The 24,227-nt window shown below is 48.7% G+C and overlaps 1 protein-coding gene across 7 annotated transcripts in view; it reads right to left on the bottom strand.

The window, feature by feature from the left end:
• Positions 1–24,227, bottom strand: part of LOC102016034 (coiled-coil domain-containing protein 162-like) — an 86,963-nt gene that overhangs the window by 28,539 nt on the left and 34,197 nt on the right. For all 7 annotated transcript variants that reach the window (XM_013510809.1, XM_013510808.1, XM_013510812.1 and 4 more), the window contains 8 exons: positions 23,682–23,837; positions 22,029–22,258; positions 21,158–21,296; positions 19,299–19,419; positions 10,228–10,337; positions 3,118–3,267; positions 2,539–2,592; positions 532–699 (listed from right to left, as the gene is read on the bottom strand). In XM_013510809.1, coding sequence (XP_013366263.1) covers positions 532–699; positions 2,539–2,592; positions 3,118–3,267; positions 10,228–10,337; positions 19,299–19,419; positions 21,158–21,296; positions 22,029–22,258; positions 23,682–23,837 — 1,128 coding nt within the window. The remainder of the gene's footprint in view (positions 1–531; positions 700–2,538; positions 2,593–3,117; positions 3,268–10,227; positions 10,338–19,298; positions 19,420–21,157; positions 21,297–22,028; positions 22,259–23,681; positions 23,838–24,227) is intronic.

Raw genomic sequence — 24,227 nt, 5'->3', positions numbered from 1 at the left:
TGAATCTGACTAGCAAGTTCCCAGGAGGGGACTGCTGCTCTCTCCACTGGAATCTGGCTGGGCCCAGGGCACTGTACTTGCCCAGCGGGGCAGCCTCCCTCCGTAGGAAGAACAGAGGTGGACCCCGGGGGGGATTCAGAGCAGAAAGCGCCCCTACTTGTAACACACCCAGACGGCAACGGCAGCAACTGGCAGGAAAGTGTGAAAATAAACATCTAAATTATCCAAGGGAGAATAATGACAATCATCTCCTCCTCCCCTTCCTCCTCCCTCCCATACCCTCCTCTTCTTCTTCTCTCTCTCTCCTCTCTCCCCCACTACCCCAGTGAAACAGCTGGAAAATTCTTCTCCAGAGACTCTTGTGACCACTAAGTCCATTCGTTCATTGAGCCACAGGGCTGCTCAGAACACAGGCATGGGACACTTACTTTTTTTTTTTTTGTCCGGTAGCGGGAATTGAACTCACGACCTCAGGCTTGCCAGGCAGGCGCTGTGCCACTGAGCTAAATCCCCAGCCCCCGGAACACTTACTTTTATGTGCAAACAGGTCATAAACAAAGCTTGGACTAATGCTTCATATTCTTCTTGGACTTCTTTTCTAATCTGCTTTTTGAGATTCAGATTCTCCTCTTCCAAATCCGTGAGCTGAGCTCTCAGCCCAGTGAGTTCCATGATGAGATCATGACTGAGCTCTGCAACCTAGCGTTATAGACAGCTGAGTTAGGTAGAAATAGTGTGGGCAGGGAGACAGGGCTGGGTCCCCCAGCAGTCAGTGGAAGATGAGAATGCAGCAAAACTGGCTGGAGACGCATCTAAAGAAGATGAAAGTCACAATGGCCAGATTTACATTCTTCCCTAAGGGATAAACAAACTGGAAGCTTAGATTATTGGTACCAGCCTTCTGAGATTTCCGGCATAAAGAAACCATTATCTCATTAGGGGTGGGCCATCCTCTCCCACCCACTAGGAAAGACACTAAGACTAATGGGAAGACTACTAAAACTAGTGACAAGGCCGGGCGTGGTGCCGCTTGTCTGTAATCCCAGCACTCGGGAGGCTGAGATGGGAGGATCGTTGTGAGTTCAAGACCAGCCTGGGCTTCAAAGTGAGCTCATGGCCAGCCTGAACTGCACAGGGAGACCCTGTCTCAAAAAAAGACAAAAAAAAACCCCAAAAACTAACAACAAGACTAAGAGTACAGATTATTAATCAAGTTGAACGATGTCACCCACATGCCCTTGCTACTATTGGATCAATATTGGCTAAGTGGCTATACTTGTAATCTTATTGGTTGATTATAATTTGACCCACACTGTACCCACCCCTCGTGACTTTGCTCTATGAAACTTTCTCCATGAGGTGGACTTGTCGGCAACCCATTCGGCACTTCTCTTGTCTCGCAGGAGCTCTTCCTGTTCCCCGGTAAGTTTTCCTACTCTTAACCTCTGTTGTTCCTTAGAATTCATTCTTTAACTTCAGGGAACACAAACTCAGCATATCTGGGTTTTTTTGTTTGTTTATTTGTTTTTGTCTTTTTGAGACAGAGTCTGGCTATGCAGTTCAGGCTGGCCTTGAGCTCACTTTGTAGCCCAGGCTGGTCTCAAACTCGCAACAATCCTCCTGCCTCAGCCTCCTGAGTACTGGGATTACAGGTGTACACGACCATACCCGGCAAACTCAGTATATCTAACATCTAGTAGGTTGGAAGTTACATATTTTTCCTATACATCACTAGCAGCAGAAATATAGACATACACACACAAACTATATGTATTTCCAAACTGCTACTGAAGAAATTTTTTTTAATAGATTGGTATAGGAATTGTACTTCTCCCCGGGCATGGTGGCACACATCTGTAATCCCAGCACTTGGGAGGCTGAGGCAGGAGGATTGCTGCGAGTTTGAGCCTAGCGTGGGCTACAAAGTGAGTTCATGGCCAGCCTGAACTGCAGAGTGAGACTTTGTCTCAAAAAGACCAAAAAAAAAAAAAAAAGAAAAGAAAAGAAAAAGAAAAAAGTTGTACTTCTATTTGACTCTAATGAAGACCTGCTTGTACAAATGTCAGCAGAAGATCTCAGGCTGCTTTAAAAGTCTTGCTGCAGCACCAGACACATAATACATGCTCAGTATGGTCACTGAATAAATGACCCCAGAGGAACTGCCACTCAAGCACTTTTCAGTTGGAGAAAATCTTTTACCTGTCTTGACCTTTATCTCCATACTGGCCTTCCTTTGACACCTTCACCCACACACCTTTTATTTTTGGAATGAACTTTCACTGGCCTCGAAAGAAAGCAAACTGTATCCCTCAACACCAGCACACTCCACCCCAATACAAAATTTTGAAAACCAAAAAAAAAAAATTACTGAAGGAAAAGAGGCTCCTGACGGGGGTTGCTCACGAACAGTGAAAGCACACTCTTTGGGTATTTCTGCACCAACTTCCTGGACAGGGCTTCTACATGGTGACACAGGCAAATGACATTCTGAAGTTCCACCCCGCCCAGCTCTGAGGACCTTCGCGGGAACTGACCTACCTCACCAGCGCGGTCTTCTGGCGGAACTGGACTTCTTTGCAGCACAGCTAATTCCTGAGAAGGGAAAACCAACGCACAGCCAAATTCAGATGTCCACTCCCCCAGCCAATTCAGGACAAGCCCCCTGACACCCGCCTGACCTCCCCATCTGTCAATGGAGCTGCATTTTGAGACCCTCTCATGAGCGAGACTGGCCCGTGATACGCAGTCTGAGAGGAGAATTCCCTCAAAGATTCTGACTTTAGATTTACACCAGGAGCAGCACCAGGTGCTTTGCGTTTCACAAGGGAGGGAAGGTCAGCAACGCAACTTCCCCAAGGGGCCCAGCCCGTGTGAGGGTCAGCTCTTGTGTGCCCCGCTGGACACCTCCAAGACACACAGCCCAGTGTTGCAGGGGCCATGATGACAGCTAAGGGTACCAGATACCAAGAAAATGAGCCACCAGGAAGTCTGGAGAGCACCATCCCGCTCGATTCAGGCCGCAGAACCACCTCACCCGGTCCCTGCTCACATCCTGCAGTTTTACTTTCCCTTCTGAGATCTGGCGTCCCGCCCCCGCCGCGGCTCCCGGGCGCCCACCTGCTCCCTCTGGCGCAGCCTCTGCCTCGTGTGCTGCAGCACGTGCTCGTAGCACATGGAGTAGGTCTCAAAGTTGCTGCGCTCTCGGGCCATCACGTCACACCCCAGGGAGAGCAGGCAGGCCTCCAGGTGGTCTTTCCTGAAAGTGACCTGAAAGGCAGGCACCATTTGCAGTAGCTCAGGCAGGGGTCCCGGCAGCCTCTCCACGCCAGGGCTCAGGGGTCAGGGCTCAGGGCTCAGGTGGCCGTGGCTCACAGACACCTTTCCTTTCCCCTCCGCGCCAAAAAGTTGGCTCTCGACCCTCGAGCCCGTGCTCTGAGCGTTCGCAGGGCCAGGTTCAAGAAGACAAGTGGAGGCTGACCTGTCCTTTGTCTAAATTTAAAGGTTCTAAGTCAAGTCACAAACTATTAAAATGCAACATTTAATTCTCTGACCTTGAAAGACAGACCTTCGAAATGCTCTGGAAGGCCGGGTTTGAACTGATGATTCACAGACTACTCAGTTCTGTTTGGAAGCATGGTAATCTGGGGAAAGCTGTCCTCAACCCAGGGTTTACAGTGTGACCCTTTTCTGTTCCCACCTCTGGCCTCATACTGTCTTGTGAGGGCTCTTAGATGTATAAAAATACAAGATGTCGGGGCTGGGGATTTAGCTCAGCGGCATAGCACCTGCCTGGCAAGCGCCAGGTCATGAGTTTGATTCCCAGTACCTAAAAAGAAAAATACAAGATGCCTACCAATTAAAAGGGGTGTGTGTGCGTGTGTGTGTGTGTTACTGGAGAATGAACCCAGAGCCTTTGCGCTAAGCTCTTTCCTCAGCCCTTTTTTTCTTTTCTTTTTTCTTTTGAAACAGGTTCTTAGCCTTGCATGGTGGCTTACGCCCGTAATCCCAGCACTCAGGAGGCTGAGGCAGGAGGATCCTTGCGAGTGTGAGGCCAGCCTGGGCTACAAAGTGAGCTCAAGGCCAGCCTGAGCTACATAGTGAGACCCTGTCTCAAAAAGACCCAAAAAAAAAAAAAAAAAAAAGGATAAGGATTGAGTGAGCAGCAGCAGGGGGCAGGGGCCCAGCGTCCCCTGGCTCCCTCTCCAAGGTCCTGCTCAATGGCCCCTTCAGTCTCCCATCCTCCTCTGGTCCCTGCTCAGCCACTGGAAAGTGAGCACCAGCGCAGCCATCAGATGTCCACACAAAGCCAAAGGAAACAGCATGGTGGCACATAACTAATTCCAGCACTCGGGAGAAGGCGGAGGCTGGAGCATCCCTAGCCTGAGGCCAACCTAGCAAGATTCCAGCTCAAACAAAAACAAAAACAAAAATGAACAACAAACACAACTCGGTGAACTCCAGAGTCTCTCCTTTGGACCCTGACTTTCGTGTGGTGGAAGGGCTCAGCAGCACAAGGGAAATGACTGGCCTGACCTCGATGAAAGCCCGAAGCTATGTAAAGTCACAAGACCACCGCCGAGTCGAGCCAGGCGTGGCCCTTGGCCTCATCTGGGCCATGCTGGGAGCCAGCTGCAGTGACCCACCCTGCACTGTCCTGAACACAGGGCCAGGCCACAGTGTGCCAGCAGGGCCTCCAGCAGCTCCTTAAGGGGGCAACCACTTCTCATGCAGCTGATGACACTATTGCACTGCGGATATCGATGCAGAATTGAATCACAGTGGCCTGCTGCCATGCTCTCCTCGCCAACACGGTGCTTTGCCCGGTGGGGAGGACAGACTTCTGGGTGAGTCCATGTAATACCACACCGGCAGGACCGGCTGGGACTGCTTTCCTTGGGCATCTCCAGAGGCCAGAGAAGCGGTGTTGTTTGCTTCTCTCAGTGGCTATGCTGAAGCCCCAGGAGTTGGGCTGATCAGCTCAAGGACCACCCGGGGAGGGTGAGTCTGAAGGCGGGGAGGTGGTAGAGGTGCGGGCAGAGTCCCCGCAGGGGGACACGGAACTGGAAGTGTGTTCTTCGAGGGGCAGGCAGGGTGCGCGCACTGACAGGTGTGGGAGGGGCCTGGCAGCTCCCGGGAGCCCCACCCTTCAGGTGAACTTTGCCCTGCAGCAGCTCCATGAAACAGCACCAGGAGTCCCTGGATGTGGGCCTGCTGGAAGTTCGCCTCGGGGGCTTCTGCTGGCATGGCCCCGCAAGCTCAGCGCCGCTCCACAGCTCACCCTGCCTTCCTGCGTCACTGTAAGTGTAACCTGTGCTTGGTCCCAGTGCAGTGTGGGTTTCATCTGCCCCCTTTCCCTCAGGGTGTATGAGAGCCACAGAGTCAGACCAGTAGGCCTCACCGCCCTCTCTGGGCTGATTCCATCACCAGAATTATACCTGAGCTATGATGGACGGGGCTAGTGGGAAGAGCACAAACGTGTCCGGGGATTTTTCTACAGAGTCAGTCTGGTGTGAAGCACGGTGGGTGCCCGGCTGGGTTGCAGCAGAGTGTGGCGCCGTACCATGTTGGGCCTGTGGTTTGCTTCCTCTTAGACTCTCCCATCACAAGGTATTTTGAGGCTGTTTCTAAAATACCCAGTTCTGCTGACAAAATGCTCCCGGGGCCTCCCATTCACTCTGGGATAAAAGGATGATGCCCGAGGGTTGTACACAAGGCCGCCCAGCACCAGCCCTGCCCCCGTGCCTGGTGCCTCTGAAGTCTGATGTACTGTCCCAGGCCGCTCTGTCTTCCTTCCTCTGTCTTTCTGTGTCTGGCCGACTTCTAAGTGTGCTTCAAGATGTGGCCCTGGGGGCTGGGGATTTAGCTCAGCGGCAAAAGCTCCTGCCTGGCAAGCGCAAGGTCATGAGTTCGGTTCTCGGTACCGGAGAAAAACCAAAACCAAGACAAAACAAAACAAAAAAGATGTGGCCCAAACACCACCTCTTCCAGGAAGCCTTCTCTCACTCCTGGCCGGGCGTGCTTCCCTTCTCTGAGCTCAGGGATCCTGGGCGTCCTCCTCCAGGCCTGCTGTTCACCCCTCCGTAAGCTCTTCAAAGGCAGGAGCTGCGCTTGTCTTTGTCTCTCACGAAGTGCCCAGAGAAAGGGAGGGAACTGACAAATGTTTGCTGAAGGAGTGAGTAACCCTTGGCATACAAGTGAAAAGGGCCCTGGAACCCACAGAACAGGCTATTAAGAGTTCTGATTGATGGAAAATTCAGTCTCTTCAGGCCACAGTGTCTGGTATAAAATTTGGACAGGACATTAGACCTGGTTAGGAAAGACTGGTTTTCTAAACTTGAGAGAAGAAAGCAAAGACCATGAGAAGCCAACACAGGCTCAAAACAACAGGTCAGTGCAGCGGGATACATGTAACTAGCATGCAGCAGGACATCTGAGCGGGCAAACAGGGAGAACACAGGCCGGGTGACAGGACAGCCAGACAGCTCCTGGCCACCCAGACACTGTGTTCAGGGAGCCGGCACAGCCTGGGGGCACCTAGAGGGGCTGCGCAGGGTCTCTGGCCTGCCCCCCCCCATGTTAATGACGATGACACGGGACCTCGGCTGACGTAAAACTGAGAGAAAGGCGTACATTAGATGATACAAGTCCACGTGCTTAAAGACCTCCAGAAGTCCAAAGAGTGGGACAAACGGAACAAAAACAAAGCCAGTGTCAAGGAGCAGCAGACCGTCTTGAGTGCAAGTGGGGGCTTCCGGCGAAGCTCAGTGCTTCAGCTGTGACGTGGCTGCCCACACCCTCACACTCGCACGAACCAGGGCAAGGTCACTGTGGTCTAGGGAACCTTGAATCTACAGAAGGGTGACCAGGACGGCAGGGGTGCGCCCGCCCACAAAAAGGCAGGAGGAAATGGCGACGTCTTGGCCTGAGGGGCGCTGCGTGCGCAGCCTGTGCTCTGCTGGGGGCACCCCGGTGAGAGAGCAGCCAGCGCCCTGTTTCCCAGGCCCTGCGGCCTGGCACGGAGCACCCCCCACCTGGAGGGAAGGTGATGGCTTGTGATCCACCGCCCAGCAGGCACCTGCTTCGCCCTGTCCTTCCAGAGTGTGCTGTGTCCCGCACGCTAGAGTGGCTCTCGAGTCTCGCTAAGGAGCCGCTCCAGACATCCAAGGCTCGTTGTTGGGGGTCTGTACCCTGATGTGGTGCCTCAGGGACGGAGGCTCCTGGCAAAGATGTGGAGGGCAGGCCAAACCCCACTCAGCAGGTGTCGGCTAACACATCAGGTGCCTGGGGCGGGACACAGCTTGAGAGTGCGTTCCATCATGCAGGTGACCCCAAAGAGGCCGGGAGCCTGCCAGGCACAGGTGTGGGGTGGGGGACCCTGGCACCGGCAGCCCCGCACAAACGTCAAGAGTTTGCTGAGCTTCCGCGGTAGCTGTCGTGGGTGTGCCCTCCTGCTCACGCCCACGTTTCGTACCCACAAGAGCTCAAGGATGGGTGGAGCTTACAGAGAAGGGTGAGCAGAACTTGAGCCACAAGTTGTTTGTTTTTATTGTTTATTTATTTATTTATTTATAATTTTTTTTGTCTTTTTAAAGCAGGGTTTCCCTATGCAGTTCAGGCTGGCCTTGAGCTCACTTTGTAGCTCAGGCTGGTCTCAAACTCGAGACGATCCTCCTGCCTCAGCCTCCCGAGTGCTGAGAGTACAGGTGTATGCCATCATGCCCGACTTTATTGTTTATTTTTAATACATTGGGGTTTGGGATTTAGCTCAGTGGCACAGTGCCTGCCTGGCAAGTGCAAGGTCGTGAGTTCAATTCCCAGTACCAGAAAAAAACCAAATATATATACTCTCAGTATACATTTCACATAAATGTCAGCATTTTAACCACCTTGAAGGTCTAAGTATATTCACACTATGTACACATCACCACTACCCATCCACCTCTAGAATAGCTCATTGAACTGAATCTCTGTGCCTACTAAACAGTCCCCTCACCCTTCTCTCCCCAGCCCGGCCTGGCCTCTGGCGACCACCATTCTATGACCTTGACTACTCTACTGGACTTTTTCTGTGTGTGTGTGTGTGTGTGTGTGTGTGTGTAGTGCCGGGGATCGAACCTGGGCCCTTGTGCATGCAAGGCAAGAGCTGTACCACTGGGCCATACTCCCACTCCCTCTAGTGGACTTTTAAGAGTGTATGTTCTTTCCTGTCTGGCAGAATGTCCTCCAGGTTCACCTGTTGTGGCATGTGTCAGATTTTCCTTCCTGTTCAAGGTGGGCCATACTATATATTTTTAAAATTTTATTTATTTATTTATTTATTTTGAAACAGAGTCTCACTATGTAGCCTAGGCTGGCCTCAAACTGTCGGCAATCTTCCTGCTTCAGCCTCCCATGTGCTGGGGTCATAGGCGTGCACCACCACCCCCAGTCCATTATATGGTTTTTTTTTTTTTTTTTTTTTTTTTCCGTCTTTTTGAGACAGGGTCTCACTATGTAGTTCAGGCTGGCCTTGAGCTCACTTTGTAGCCCAGGCTGGTCTTGAATTCACAACAATCCTCCTCTGCCTCCCGAGTGCTGGGATTACAGGTGTGAGCCACCACGCCCAGCCATTGTATGTATTTTTTGATACCAACGTTTCCCCTGAGCATGCTCTGCCCTGCTTGCCTCTGTACCCTGAGGATGGAACCACCTCACCCCCCTATCCGAGTACACAGTACCATGTTTGTGTATAACTGAAAGCCAAGTGAATATACGGAAATCATCAAGTTGTGAGGAAAACTATATCCCCAGTCAAGATTATGAACTTTCTACTTCATTATTAAGAAGTAAAGCCGGATGTTGTGGTGCACACCTGTAATCCCAGCACTCAGGAGGCTGAGGCAAGAGAATCACTATGAGTTTGAGGCCAGCCTGGGCTACACATATAGTGAATTCAAGCCCAGCCTGAACTGTCTCAAAAAAAAAAAAAAAATTAAAACAGAAGTGTTTAGTACAAAATGATGGAGAAAAAAAGAGAAATGATGGAGAACATTTCCAAATTAGGAAAATATAAGTTTGAAGAAAACACTGTTTCAAAAAATTGAGCACATTTTAAAAAAATGGCTCATTTTTCGCTATTCATATCTACCCAAAGAATTTATTAATGGTCCTGAAACCTTATTATGTCTAAATATCCACACTGACTCTTCTATCCTACCTTTTCACTGGATTCCTTTGATTTAGGAAAATATTTCTTGCCAATAATGAACATGTTTCAAAATTCCAAGAATAGTTTATATGTATGTGTGTGTATCAAATAACATTATTATCAAATATAAGAAAATATACAGTTGCTGTGGATTTAAATATCTTCCTAGAGGGATATAAACACAAAAAATTATTCATTCAGACTTCTTTGTGGACAGTAGACAGACTGGGAAGGGAAGGGTAAAAATATTCTGTGTTGTTGGTTTTTTTGGGTGACATATGTTTTGAAAATATTTTCTCTCTTTTTTTTTTTTTTTTTTCTGGTCTTTTTTGAGACAGGTCTCGTTATGCAGTTAGGCTGGCCTTGAACTCACTTTGTAGACCAAGCTGGTCTCAAACTTGCAACGATCCTCCTGCCTCAGCCTCCCAAGTACTGGGATTATAGGTGTGCTGCCCAGTTGAAAATGTGTTCTCATTAGTGATATTATAGGTATTTTTGGTTTTCCTCTTTTAAATTTTAAATACTAACAAATCAACACCAAGATGTTCCTGAAAATTAACTCATCCACAAGTTCCAAGGTTACTTAAAAAACTTGACAAAGTTTGGAATTTACCAACATGCTTTTTTTTTTTTTTTTTTGGTCTTTTTGAGACGGTCTCACTATGCAGTTCAAGCTGGCCTTGAGCTCACTTTGTAGCCCAGGCTGGTCTTGAACTCACAAGGATCCTCCTGCCTCAGCCTCCTGAGTGCTGGGATTACAGGCATGCACCACCACACCCGGCTAGTTCAGGCTGGTCTTGAACTCACTTCGTAGCCCATGTTGGCCAAACATGCATTTTTTACTCAGATCTTTATATACAGCCATCTTTTTCCAATGTTAAAATGGTAACAAATGATCAGTATTTTGGATTCAATCTTAATACCCATTTTATCATTCTTAGGAAGCAAATAATTAGGAGATGTGTTAAATGACAAAATCTCCTTTGTTTGGATTTATGATTTAAAAAAAAAAACCAGAGTGACTAATTTTCAATACATACCTCTGATCCACTATCCTGCTGACTCTGCATTAATCTCTGTATAAAGTTTTCAACTATTTGTGGCCTAGGAACCGAAAAGTTTTCTTTCATGACTTGATGTTTCCAAAGGTCTAGGGGGAAGAAACATGAGAACATTTATATCACAGAGCACAGCATCATTCAAGGCAATAAAATGGCAATTTTCTGAGATCACGGTGTTCACCACAAGCTGCCTTTCCAAATACACAGAAACCAATGAGCGAGGCAGCTGGGGTGCGGGCGGTCATGCCCCCCCATATGAAATAACAAAGATCGCTAACAAAAGCCCTAATGAAAAGGTTTGGAAAATCACCTCTCAAGTCCAGTGAACAGTATCGTTACCACAACTAAAAACCTCAAATAAAATGTTAGGATTGACCATATATGACGTCCATTTTCACTAGCATCCGTACGTTTCTGAACAGTTATCTTAGCCTAACACATCCACTACAAGTAAACAGCAAGGTGAGTGATGTATGAGAAACGAGGCACACACGAAGTTATTCAGAGTGACACTGTTCACCTCAGCAGGAGCTTGGAAGCACAAGTGTCCATTATTAAGGATCTAGTTACTTTGTTTTGTTTTCCGGTACAGGGAATCAGGACCTTGCGCTTGCCAAGCAGGCTCTGTGCTGCTGAGCTAAATCCCCAGCCCCTAAAATGCAGATCCACAGATGCTACCAATCTGTGAGTTGTATTTTTGATTATTTGTCTCTTTTTTTTTTTTTGGTACCAGGAATTGAACTCAGGACCTTGTGCTTGCCAGGCAGGCGCTTGTGCCACTGAGATATATCCCCGGCCAGGATCTAGTTATTTAAACTATGGTATATCCTTTCAATGGAATGGTATGGAGCTGTAAAAAGAAGACATTTTCCCTATATTGATATGATTTTTTAAAAAAGCAACCATCATAAGTTTTAAGCAGAAATGGTTAGGTGCAGAACACTGGTGTGATGGATAAGCTTAAATGCCAACTTGCCTGGGTTGTGCAACTCCTGGGAGCTGATTCAATCATGTTATCCTCACCAGGGGATTAAACACTGTGTCCATGGCTGAATGCGCTGTAAGGAGCTGAGCGGGAGGTGGGTTCCTGGGGATGTGCCTTTGGAGGGTCTACCTCTTACTGGAGTTCTCCCCTGTGGCCTGCTTTCTGGCTACCAAGAACTAAGTGCTTTGCCTCACCAATCCCTTCTGCCACCATGTTTCTGCCCTGGAGCCACCCAACCATAGACTGAATCCTCCGAAACCGTGAGCCTCTCTTCTTCCAAATTGTGAGTGTCAGATATTTGGCTTTAGCCATGAGAAGCCTGACCATACAAATGTTTATAAGCTTTTATAAGGAAGAAATTATAAATAAAGGAGGAGGATGCACCCTCAAGGCTATCAGGTTCATGGCTTCAGAAACTGTCCTATTCCCCATCTCATCAGTTCTGTCCTTCCTAGAGCAGTCACAGTAGCACGTGTTATTTCCCCCATTTCATAGAAGTCCTTTTCTTTGCCCCACTCTCCCCATCAGCTCATGCCCTGATCCTTGGCATCCTTTCGGAGCAAAATTCCAGGAAAAGATGTTTACATGCAAACTGCCTCCAGCTGCCCTCAAATTCCAACTGGTTTTTGGTTGCCTACCGCTCCTGATGGAAGCTGATGTGTCACAAACACCAGTAGTTTTCTCACGGCTAACGCCAGCGGTTTTACTGGCCTACAGCCGCATTTCATAGTTTATTTCCTCTTGCTTGAGAACGCTCCCTCTCTGGCCCTGGAACGCCACCCTGCCCTGTTCTCCTCCTCCCTAGCTCTGTGTTTCTTCTAGGTTTCCTCGGTGCTCTCTTTTCCCCTCTGAAGCGTCCCAGGGCTCAGCCCTCGGTCTGTCTCCTCCGTCTATATGCTCACCTCCTTGGCTGGCCCCTCTTATCTCCCAGCTGCACATTCATCTACTGAGGGCTCTCAGACGTAGGCCCAGCACCAACTTAGCATCACTGCTCAACGTCTAAAAGGCATTGGAACGTTAATCTATCTATAATCAGATTCCAAATTTTCCCACCCTAACTTGCTTCACCTACAGCATGCCCCATTTCGGCTGACAGAAATTCTTTTTTCCCAACTGCTCAGGTAAAAAAAAAAAAAATCTTAGCATCATGACTGGCGCCTCTCTTTCTCCCACTCCAAGTAGCACGCAGTGCCTCCGTGCCTCCTTCCAAATGCACCCAGAAAGCAACCGCTCCCACCCATCTACTGCTCTTTCACCCTTTCTTCTTTCACACCGCATCCTCAATAGATCAGCTAGAGGGAGGCTACTACAATCCAGATCATGTCACTTTAACTTGGAGCCAGGCTCCCAGCTACATTCAGAACAGACACCGGCGTCCTTGCAGGGCTTTCCTGTGTGACCTGCCCTCCCTGGCCTCTCTCTTGGCTTCATCTCCTATCCGTCTCCCCTCACCTTCCCCATCCGGGCCACACCTGTGTGCTGCTCTTCCTAACTATGACAGGCACGTTCTGCTGGGGGCCTCTGCAGGGGTCGTTCCTTCTGTCTGGAGCGCTCTTCCCCTGCACACTCTGTTAGGGTCTAGTTCTAGGATGCTCCTCCAAAAGCCCATATGTAGCCAGGCATGGCGGCATGAGCCTAAATTCCAGCATCTGGGATGCTGAGACAGGAGGTTCACAGCAAAGCTGAGGTCATCCTGCAGTCCACAGTGAGTTCAAGGCCAGCCTGAACCACATAGCAACAGTGTCTCAAAAAACCAAAAACCAAAACAACAAAACCAAAACAGATACACATGAAAACCCAAGAGTTCCTGTGTCCCTAAATTCACATTGAAGAGGTTAAAGACTTTAGTAAGTCTAAGTTTTGAAGAGACAGAGCTCATCTGCACTTGAGGATGTTTTTCAGAAGTTAAATAGACACCTTTTCTGGGGTACTATTTGGCGGGGTGTTCTGGGAATTGAACTCAGGACCTTGCACTTGCCAGGCAGGCACTTGTGCCACTGAGGTATATCACTGGCCCTTTTCTGGGGTACTAGATAGCAGGTCTCTGGATCACAGAGAAGCCTGGTGAGGGACCCATGGTCACACACCTCAGTCTGGGGACTGTCACCTGGGAAACGCCTCCTGAGCTAGTTTGGGGTTTAGTTCTGGCTCAGCTGAAGGAGTACTGTTCTACCAGATTCCGGGCAGGTTCCCCAGCACTGTCCCAGCTCGTGAGTTCAAGTGCAGACGCGTATCTGCATCCTGGACAAGGAGACCAAGAAGCCAGGGAGCGGGGAATTCCTCCATGAAAAATAGTTCCCGGCAGCGAGGAGTTCGCTGTCTCCAAATCTGTCCCATTCTCCCTGTGTGCATAAGGCCAGAGCCTTTCAAAGATGAAGCAGCAGGTTTTGAAAGAAGCGTGGAAGGTGGAGGGCACACTAGGGGTTAAATTGGGATTTTGTTCTCCCCTGTCACTCTGACCCCAGGTCCTTTGAATAGAGGAAGTTGACTTTCTGGGGGCCAGACCACTTCCCCCACCTCAGTCTGAGCAGTACCCAGCCCTGCCTCCAGCTTGGCGGAAGAACACCTTGCTGGAGGACACTTCACTCCCCTAACCAACCACTTGTCTGCAACTGGCTGGTTCCTGGGTCTGAACCCAGGTAGAACCGGGACCTGAAGGTTCACAACTGCCGGTGAAGGCTGTTCTCCCGGTAAGCTGGTAGGTGGAAGAGCTCTTTGTGTTAAATATGCGCGTCTTATGCTCCTATGTTTTAAAATTGCTCCTCAGAACACTATTTCCAAAAAAAAACAAAAACCACTATTTCCTTGACTTAATAATTAGTGTTTTCAAGAGGGGAGAAGAGTTCTATAGTCAAATAGATTGAAAGACATTTTTTTCTTTCTTTCTTTCTTTTCTGAATTTGCTTGGCTGTATTCCGAGTACTTGGGAGGCTGAGGCAGGAGGCTCACTGCGAGTTCAGGACCAGCCTGGGCTACAAAGTGAGCTCAAGGTCAGTCTGAACTGCATAGCGAGACCCTGTCCCAAAAAGACAAAAAAAAAAAACAAAAAACCTCAAAATCTGTCCCATGGCACACTACTGAGGAAACGCTGGCTGAAACCACATTTTCTATATGTTTTTCTGGGGCGGGGATATAGTTCAGTGGCACAGTGCTTGCCTTGGAAGCATGAGTTCATGAGTTCAATTCCCGGTACCACCAAAAAAAAAACAAAAAAACAAAAAAACCACAACACTATATGTCTTTCTTTCCTTTTATTAGTATAAGTGTGTGGCACATAGTGAGCACATTCCCGAGTGAGGGTGGCACATGTACGTAGCACGCTTAAGTCCGTTTTTCATCCTCTGCCCTTCTCTGCCTCCCCCTCATGCTCCCCTCATGCTCAACATTTCTGACCGCTCACCTTGAAAGTGCATGTGTACATTCTATGATATTACTTTTATATTTTATTTATAGCCACTTACAGCAGGATCGCTAGCTAATATCGCAAAGCATGGTGTGCACAGGATGAGCTCATCAGTGAGAATGGGTCCCAATCCACATTCCAGACAGGTTCCTTGGCCTTTTACAGTTTCTCATCTGACTTCTGTTTGGTTGTGGTTAGATTATCTTTTTCAACCGCAGAATGTGGCTGAAGTTAAGCATGTACCAGGATTAGAAATGTTACCTCCTCTGCCTTCTTAGTCACCTCAGAACACCTCAGCATGACATCGGACTCCCCACATCTGGCCTTAATCTATTTAGAAGTTCCAACTATTTCTCCTCACACCCCTGGGATATATGCATGAGACTGCTGGCCTTATAACTCAGGAAAAATATCAATTAAAAGGTCAGAGATAGAGGATGGCAAGGCCTTCCTGAACCAGTGGAGCCCATCTCTACGCTAAGGCAGTCCTGAGGCTAAACGAGGATGTCTGGGCCTGCTTGATAGCTTCCAGGGAAGAACTTCTTTAGCTACAAAAACACTGTCACGGTTTAGATTTAAAATGCCCCCCAAAGTCTCAGCTGTATGGAAGGTGACTGGATCATGGGGCATTATCTTCACCAGCGGATCCATCCATCGGTGAGCTCAGTAGCTGAAAGTGCTTTAGGAGGTGGGGGTTGATTGGAGGTGGTCACTGGGGGTGTGACCTAGAAAGGTGTGATCTTTCCCGAGGCTCCTCCTTTCTTTCACTTTGCTTCCTGGCCACCATGACATGGGCAGCTTTTTTCTGCCAGGCCGTCCTACCATGTCATTTCTGCCTTGGAGTTGGCTGACCATCGACTGAACCTACGAAGTGGTGAGCCAAAATAAACCCTTCCTCCTTTAAATTGCAGGTGCCGGGTATTTTGTCCCAGTGGCGAAAAGCTGACTAATACATACTAGCAGCTGGACCACATCAGATGCCACATTTCCTGAGCCTTCCTGACAAACTTTAAAGTCATTCAGAAACAGCACAGAAAAGATTAAGCGCCAAGACACGGTGATGAAGAAGGAAGGAGGTAGAGGGAGAGAAGTATTCCAACGTTCCCCTTGGCAAGTATAAATGAAGACACCAGGGTTGGCCAACAGGGAAAGCAAACACCCTGAGGGAAGGGCTAAGAGCCTCTGTTGTCCTCCTGGACTTTAGTATTCTCCAATATTAACTCCTGCTAGAGGGCTGGGGATTTAGCTCAGTGGCACAGCGCCTGCCTGGCAAGCACAAGGTTGTGAGTTCGATTCCTGGTACCAGAAAACAAACAAACAAACAAACAAAAAAACTCCTGCTAGAGAAACTACTTGCTCAAAGCTAACCTGGAACGCATAGGTTGATTTCTGCATGAAGAAGTGGCCGTGCTCGTTAAGGTTGCTTCTTGTTGCTGAGACCAATGTGGGCGGGGTCCCAAAGTTGTAATGCCGTCTTTAGTGGTACCCCGCCCACAGAGGCGTGAGAAGTCTAAACTGAGGAAGTGGATACAGAGCAGTCTGGGCACCGTGCAGACCCAGCGGCTTGTTCTGGAGGCGCTCAGTCCCGGAGGAGCCCCCGACCTTCCTGTTGAGCTTGTGTAACAGACAGAAGAACAGAAACAAAACCGAAGCAAGGGCAACGAGACCCCCTCGACCTTGGCACTGACTCAAAAAGCAGTATAAGCTTAGGATTCAAACAAGGGTTTAGGTCTAGTACGCTCTAGCCCAGGCAATGTTCAGTTATATTAACTTGACCACTGTTGAAAATGACTCTAGCTGTCCCCCCTGGCCCCCCTGGAAGCCCCTTTTCAAGCACAGCTTACGAGCAGCACACGCAGGGCGGCACAACCGCAAGCAGACACACCCCACCTCTCCCCCGGCTGTCTTGTTGCAGATGGTTGCACCTGCCCTGTGCTAGTGGTTTTCTCCAAGGACCCGGGAGGGAGCCACCTGATGCAGCAAATAACAGGAGCTTTTGTGTTTTGTAAAGCATTCTGTAACCGGAGCTCAGCTCTCCTGCTCTCTGGTGACATTTAGAGACACCCATGGGCGTGTTTTACCTTCTTGAGGCACAGCCTTTTCCCAAGGCCTGTTTACGGTGTTTAGCTGGTACAGCACTGATGAAAGGACAATGTCTTTATCTAGGCAGCGGGAAAGACAGTGTCCTTGGTGAAAGCTGAGGCTGTGATTAACATTACAATGTCCATGGACTTTGTCTCAAGATGAAAACCTGATTGTGCTAGTCAGACAACTCCTCCATAGCCCAAAGGAAATGGATCTTCCTCTAGAATTGCTAGGTGCCAGGAACAGATGTTTGCAGTTCAGATGGGACGACTAACTACATGGTCTGCAGGCCTTGTGCAGTAAAAACACAAGGCCTTCCCTTCAGAAAGGTCCGGAAAAGGTGCTTTTACACGGACTGAAACATAAAGCCTTTTCTGTTCTTCTGCGCCTTCCCCACCTGTCCTGGTGTTTTCCTCTGCTTTCGTCCTACATTCCCTTGAGCACATACATACTCACAGGGCGAGGAGACCCTCACTGGTACCATGGCCCTGCCCACGCCGGAACGTACAGGACCCGGCAGCTACCGGGCTGGTTTGCATCTGGCCAGCCGTAGTCTCCTCTCCTGCACCCACCACCACCCAGGCAAAGCCCAAGGGCACTGCAACCCCTGACCTGGCATAGTTTAGTTACCAGGGCTGGGAGTGGATCACCCTCATGGTGTGTCCTGCTGAGCACACAGTGGGACCCTCCTGGTGAAGTAGGGACGTTGCAGGGGGCAGCTAGAGCCAAGGCTTCCTATCCTCAGTGTACGCTCTGCGGTGCGCTGGGCTGTCCTTTCAAAACAGTCTCTCAGCTCAAGTGATTTAAGAGTTCAACGGCCGGGCTTGGTGGTGCACCCGTCTTCCCAGCACTTGGGAGGCTGAGGCAGGAGGAACACTGTAAGTTCGAGGCCAGCTTTGGCTACGTAGTGAGTTCAAGGCCAGCCTGACTGCACAGTGACACTCTGTCTCAAAAAAAAAAAATAGTTTCGAAAAGGTGACTCATGTGCTCCTCTGCATCCCGTGGGAATGCTCTGGTCACGGGCCATGAAGTTGCCCTGTGTTTAGACCTCAGAGGAAAGCACACTGTTCTGACTGCTTTCCCACTACATATATGTAGTGCATATACATGGATGTGTGTACATGCATGTACATGTATATATATGTATTTGTATGTATATGTATGTAAGATTTTTATATATAAGGGGTGATTAAAAACTATAGTGAACACTTACATTTTTAAAAAGTTATTACATTAAAAAGCATTATTCCCCCTCAAAATATTCCCCTGTTCTTCAAACTTACTTAACACATTGTTCTTACCATGTTTTTTTCTTTTTCTGTCTTTATAGGACAGGGTCTCGCTATGCAGTTCAGGCTGGCCTTGAGCTCACTTTGTAGCCCAGGCTGGTCTTGACCTTGCAGTGATCCTCCTGCCTCAGCCTCCTGAGTGCTGGGATTACAGGTGTGCGCCACCACGCCCGGCCTTCTTACCACTTTCTGAAGCAGTTCTCAAAGTCCTATTTCATGAGTGTCTTTAAAAGGTATGATCAAAAATACAGTGGATGCTGGTACTTGGTGCCAGAAACAGAAGGGCAGGCTCAAAGCATCACAACGTGTCCTCACCCACCTTACCCGCTGGGTCTGGCAGTGTGCGGCTTCTGACTCCTCCAAAGTCAACATGATCATAAAAGGTTAAGTTCTGAATCAATTCAGGACATCAGGGCAGCCATATCAGTGCAACTAAAGACACAAAAGAGGCTTCCACAACTGCTTCAGAAAGCGGCAAGAACGATGGGATGAGTGTGTTCCAAACAAGGGAGAGTATTTTGAGGGGGATTCACACCAACGTGCCTTTTACTGTAATACATTTTTTAAATGTAAACACTATGCTTTGATCACACCTTGTATGTCATATGTTGTTACCTCAGAAGGGCTTCGGATGTGTCCTTCATTCCAGGTTTATTCAGTTATGAGTTAATGGGCAGAGTTGAGACTGAAGTTAAAGAATGTTTTCTATTTAAAATTCTTTTAAGAGAGCCAGGCATGGTGGTGCATGCCTGTAATCTCAGCACTCAGGAGGCTGAGACAGGAGGATTGTTCAAAGCCAGCCTGGGCTACAAAGTGAGTTCAAGACCAGCCTGAACTGCATAGTGAGACCCTGTCTCAAAAAGACAAAAATAAATAAATAAATAAAATTACATTTAAAAAATTTTGTTTTAAATGGTGGTATATACCTGCAGTTCCAACATTCTGGGAGGCTGAGGCAGGAGGATCACAAATTTGAACCCACCCTGGGAAACTCAGCAATATAGTGAGACTCTGTCTCAAAATAAAAAAGACTGGGCATGAAGTACAGTGCAAAGGCCTGAGGCTCAGTGGGGTTTTTTTTGTTTGTTTGTTTTGTCTTTATAGGACAGGGTCTCCCTATGCAGTTCAGGCTGGCCTTGAACTTGCTTTGTAGCCCAGGCTGGCCTCGAACTCACAACAGTCCTTCTTCCTCATGTTTTTATAATTAACATGAATACGTCAGATGCTTGTATAAGTAGAAAGAACAATAAAAGCTATTCTTTGAATTACTAAAATAAGTATGGTTTACCTGTTGGGAGAGTACTTTCCTCCTTGGACTTTTCTGATAAAACCAGTGTCATCTCTCTATGGACTTTTCTTAATACCTCCTGGATCATATGAATTTCAATGTTTTCCAGAAGTTTCTGGAGCTAGAGCAAGCACAAGCTGAGAGTCATCTGCACAGTCATCTTACACCTCGGACTCCCAAGCCTAATGCTATTCCTCTGCTATGGAGAAGGAAGGGCTCCTTTCTTGGGCTCCCAACTGCTCCTGGGGATTAGAGTCATCTTTTTGGAGACCAACAGCATTTCTTTCTGGCCATGTCCTGACTGATAAAATACAACCTTTCACCAGATCCTGTTGAACCGCACATGCTTCAAGCCTCAGAGTGATGTCTCTGGGATCTCTAAATGTGACTGGGATTTCGTGAACCACCACTTTTATAAAGGAAGACTTGTCAGGCGTGGTGGCGCACACCTGTAATCCCAGCACTTGGGAGGCTGAGGCAGGAGGACCGTTTCAAGTTGAAGGCCAGCCTGGGCTACAAAGTGAGCTCAAGGCCAGTCTGAACTGCATAGCTAGACCCTGTCTCAAAAAGACAAAAAAAAAAGAGAAGCCTTCACTTTTGAAACTCAATTTCGACACCAAGGAAGATTGCACACATGACCAAGAGAACACTCTGCTCCCTTCTAGCCAGGATGTGCGCACAGCCCATGATCCTCCCCGGTGGAAGACCAGGTCGAAGGGGAAACAGAGTTCGGCAGGGTACATGATGGTCTTGGCCGTGGCCCTGGGCCCTGGTTGGGGGCTTGAATGTTGCTTGCTGCTCAGTGGACAGGTCAGAGTCTTTATTTGCCTGTTAAAATAACCCCAGCCACAGGGAGCCTGGTCCCAAGACCAACCTGAGCAAAGACTTGGAAAAAATAGCTTCTCCATATACATTGTCTAAAGCACCAAAGAGGCTAGTGCATAAATTGAACTTTCTTATTTTCAGAAAAACAATTACAGCCGGTGTGGTGGCGCATGCCTGTAATCCCAGCACTCAGGAGGCTGAGGCAGGAGGATTGTTGCAAGTTCGAGACCAGCCTGGGCTACAAAGTGAGCTCAAGGCCATCCTGAACTACATAGCAACACCCTGTTTCAAAAAGACCTAAAAAAGAAAGAAAGAAAGAAAGAAAGAAAGAAAGAAAGAAAGAAAGAAAGAAAAGACAGACAATTACCAGAGCCATATTCAATATTTCATTTCCAGCCCAGGCGTAGTGGCACACGCCTGTAATCCCAGCACTCAGGAGGCTGAGGCAGGAGGATGCAAGTTCAAGGCCAGCCTGGCCTACAAAGCGAGCTCAAGGCCAGCCTGAACTACATAGGGATACCCTGTCCAAAAAAAAAAAAAAAAAAAAAAAAAAAAAAAAAAAATTCATTTCCATGTGGATACTTCTGTGCTGGATTTTATGTTTAAAACAGTCATGTTCCTAGCACTCAGAGGCTGAGGCTGGAGGATTGCTGTGAGTGAGGGCAGCCTGGACTACACAGTGATAGCAAGTCAGCCTGCACTACCTTGCTTCAAAAAAAGACAGTAATGGCTGTTTTCTGTTCTCTTCCTGCAGGTGCACCTCAATTTAAGGAAAATCAGAGTAATGACAATCTAGACGTATAGAACTGAGACACTTAAGGGCTAGATTTTGTTTAATCAAACTCCCCACGTACCCTACCTACTTACCCCCTCCCCAGTTCCCAGCAGACTCCTAACAATTCACAACCTTCCCATTTACACTGAACTTCTTAAAAAAAACAAACAAACCACCATTTGTGTATATCTATAGTTTTACATGCTAATATTGCCAGAGAGCAAATTTTCCAAAGCAAATTTTAAAGGCTCCTGCATACCTGCTGAGTTTTTATTTCAATTTCTGAAGCTCCTTTTGGGGGAAGAACAGATTGACTATTTATTACAAATCCTTCAAATTCATCTTCCTTCCCCATCTGCCTTGCTAGAGCTTTCATGCTGGGGTAGAGAACGTCGGCTCTATCAAAGAAGAGAGACAGAAATGAGCAAACAACAGGTTCCTTTCTTCTTATTCCGAGTCCCTGGTAATCGTTTTAATCACTTCCTGCTGGCTTATCATCCTGTGCAAACGTCCCAACCTACTCGCAGACACATCAGCATCTAAATTCACCTCTCCCTTAGTCAATATTAAATTCTGAGGCCTGTTCCCGGTGGGTACATATAATTTCAGATCCCAGTCTTCAAAATATTGACCCATCTTCTCATTGCCCCGTTACCAGGGACACTGGCTGTGCTAACATCACCGCGCAGACAATTCTGACCCACACAGCAGTGACTCTCGGAAGCCGGGGAAGGCCAGGGGCGGCGGCTAGGGGCCGAGTGAGTGCTTGCTGGAGGGGCAGGTGGCCTTCCTGCGGGCTGTCACCCCAGCCGAGCCCAGGGACAAGGTTGTCCCGCCTCTCAGGCGGCAGGCCTCGTGCAGCAGGAGCCCTATTACATTTCGGCTGCAAAGCCCGCACAGCTCCCAGACAGGCCTGGGTCCCCGAGGGAGCGCGAGGGGAAACAGCCCTCAGGCTTGCCCGCGCCCCTGAGCTGGAAAGCGAGCGTCTGCGCGGTGGGGCGGCTTGGTGAGCACAAGCTCCCAGGAGCGGACTCGGATCTGCGGGCAGCAGAGGCGGCTCCGCCCTCCGCGCGGCTGCACAGGCGGCTGTGCCTGGGCAGGGCCTCACCCCGCCCTCGGCCCGCACTCACGCGTAGAGCTCGGAGAGCCGCTCGTGCAGCGAGGCCGCGCCGGCGTCCGGGGCGCGCAGCTTGAGGCGGCCCCAGTGCTCCTTCAGCGCTTCCAGCTGCTTCCACAGCAGCAGGAACGATCTCTGCAGAGCCAGGGCCCTCGCTGGGTCGCGCCGGCCTTCCAGAGGGGCGCGGGCCCCGGGGCTGCTCCGGAGCTGACTTCCGAGCCCAGGCGCTCCGATCCCAGCCGGCTGAAAGCATTGCACACATCTCTTTTATTCGCAGGGACCGACATAGATAACTTTCTATACGCAGCCCACGTGAAACGAAGGCTTTTGAGCCAGGCGTGGTGGCATATGCCTGTAATCCCAGCACTCGGGAGGCTGAGGCAGGAGGATCATTGTGAATTTGAGGCCAGCCTGGGCTACAAAGTGAGCTCAAGGCCAGCCTGAACTGCGTAGTGAGACCTTGTCTCAAAAATACAAAAACAAACAAATAAAAAAAATTTGAGCCTTTCATGTTTAGTTAGTGAAGTGCACATTTGAAACTTAAATTCTCGCCACTTCTGTGGTGGGGCTCTAATTTTCCACTGGGGATTTTACCTACTTTATGAGTAAGGAAATGGAAATTTGTGTTTATTCTACTTTTTATTCCTTCTCCCATTCTTTGAAAATAAAGCAGATAGTTGGGAGTGATGGCACATACCTCTAATCCCAGCACTCAGGAGGCTGAGGCAGGAGGATCGTTGCAAGTTCGAGACCAACCTAGGCTATAAAGTGAGCTCAAGGCCAGCCTGAATTGCACAGCGAGACCCTGGCTGGCCCAGAGCCTGTGAAAGCTCACTTTGTAGCCCAGGTTGGTCTTGAACTTGCAATGATCCTCCTCCCTCAGCCTCCTGAGTGCTGGGATTATAGAAGTGCACCGCTTCACCCAGTCTCAAACCTTATATTCTTGTTTTTTTTTTTTCCAGTACTGGGAATCGAACTCACAGCCTTGTACTTGCCAGGCAGGCGCTATGCCACTGAGTTAAATCCCCAGCCCCGGAACCTTATATTCTTGATAAGAGTGGTTTTGGTGCTCAGAAGGGAAAAGACAGGGGTGGGCAAATGGAATGATAGGCTTCGGGGTCTCTCCGAAAGTTTGGCTCTTACAAGGATGCTCTTAAAGGGAGGCACTAGCTAGCTTAACTGACACCCAAACATATCTCTGCTGGATCCTAGTTACGTGTGGAATTGTTCACGATACCAGATGGGTAAGTGGCTATTGTACCTTACCGTGAGGCGGAAGCCCAGAGAAGGGAGTGCAGGCCTAGAAGCCCCAGGCTAGTTGAGGAATGAAGACAGAGATTCACCCTGAGGGGGTCACCTGGGGTTTCTTTCATGGCCCGTGGGCCTCCCCACCTCTAGTCCAAATGAATGACTCACAGTGAAAGCGTCCGGCTGGAGAAAGAAGTGGGAATATGACCGATCATGGGATTGTGACAGAAAATGCCTCGGAGTAGCTTTCACAGGCTACCCATGCTTCGTCGTTGCTCCCATGAGGCATTGGCACAGTCCCGGGGCCCACGGGAAAGGCTATGGGGAAAATGTGACTCGCTAACCCATGTCCCAAATAGGAAGGGGCTTTAAGACAACACACAGCTGGCCAGCTCTGTAGACTGTTCACCAAGAATACCTGTCTATTTTTGTCCAGTAAGGTTTCCCGTCCAGGAGAATCCTCTGTGATTCCATCATGGCTACTTGAAAGTACATCTTCCATGAGCAGCTGCATGACTACCAGCTCCCCATGAGCCACCTTGTGGTCGCCGTCACTCAGCCCACAGAAGCACAGCTGAGAACGAAGAGGCGAAAACAAAGCAAAAATGACCCTCCCACTTTGAAAACTTTTACGTATCCTTTACATGTGTTTTTTGGGGGAAACTAGGAATGGCTATTCATAAGTGATGCCTCTTCGCTAATAGACAAATCCATAAAAAATGAGAGGAACATTTCTAGCCAGAAGTCCTCCTTGAACATGTCAGACTTGGTCCTATGCAGAGGGACCAAGTTTCCTGACCCTTATAGCAGATGTATATGATGAATATACAGTGTGATATTAATTTTTCCTTTTTTAGGGTGTCTTGGTTACTTTTCTCTCATTGCTGGGACAAAATACCTGACGCCCAAAATTAAGGAAGGAAAGGTTTATTTCGCTTACAGTTTGTGGAGGTTTTAGTCCATA

This window comes from Chinchilla lanigera, unplaced genomic scaffold (genome assembly GCF_000276665.1).
Source record: "Chinchilla lanigera isolate Chin_1 unplaced genomic scaffold, ChiLan1.0 scaffold00010, whole genome shotgun sequence".
In the NCBI taxonomy this organism is placed as follows: Eukaryota; Metazoa; Chordata; class Mammalia; order Rodentia; family Chinchillidae; genus Chinchilla; species Chinchilla lanigera.
This window is presented reverse-complemented; position numbering and strand designations above follow the sequence as displayed.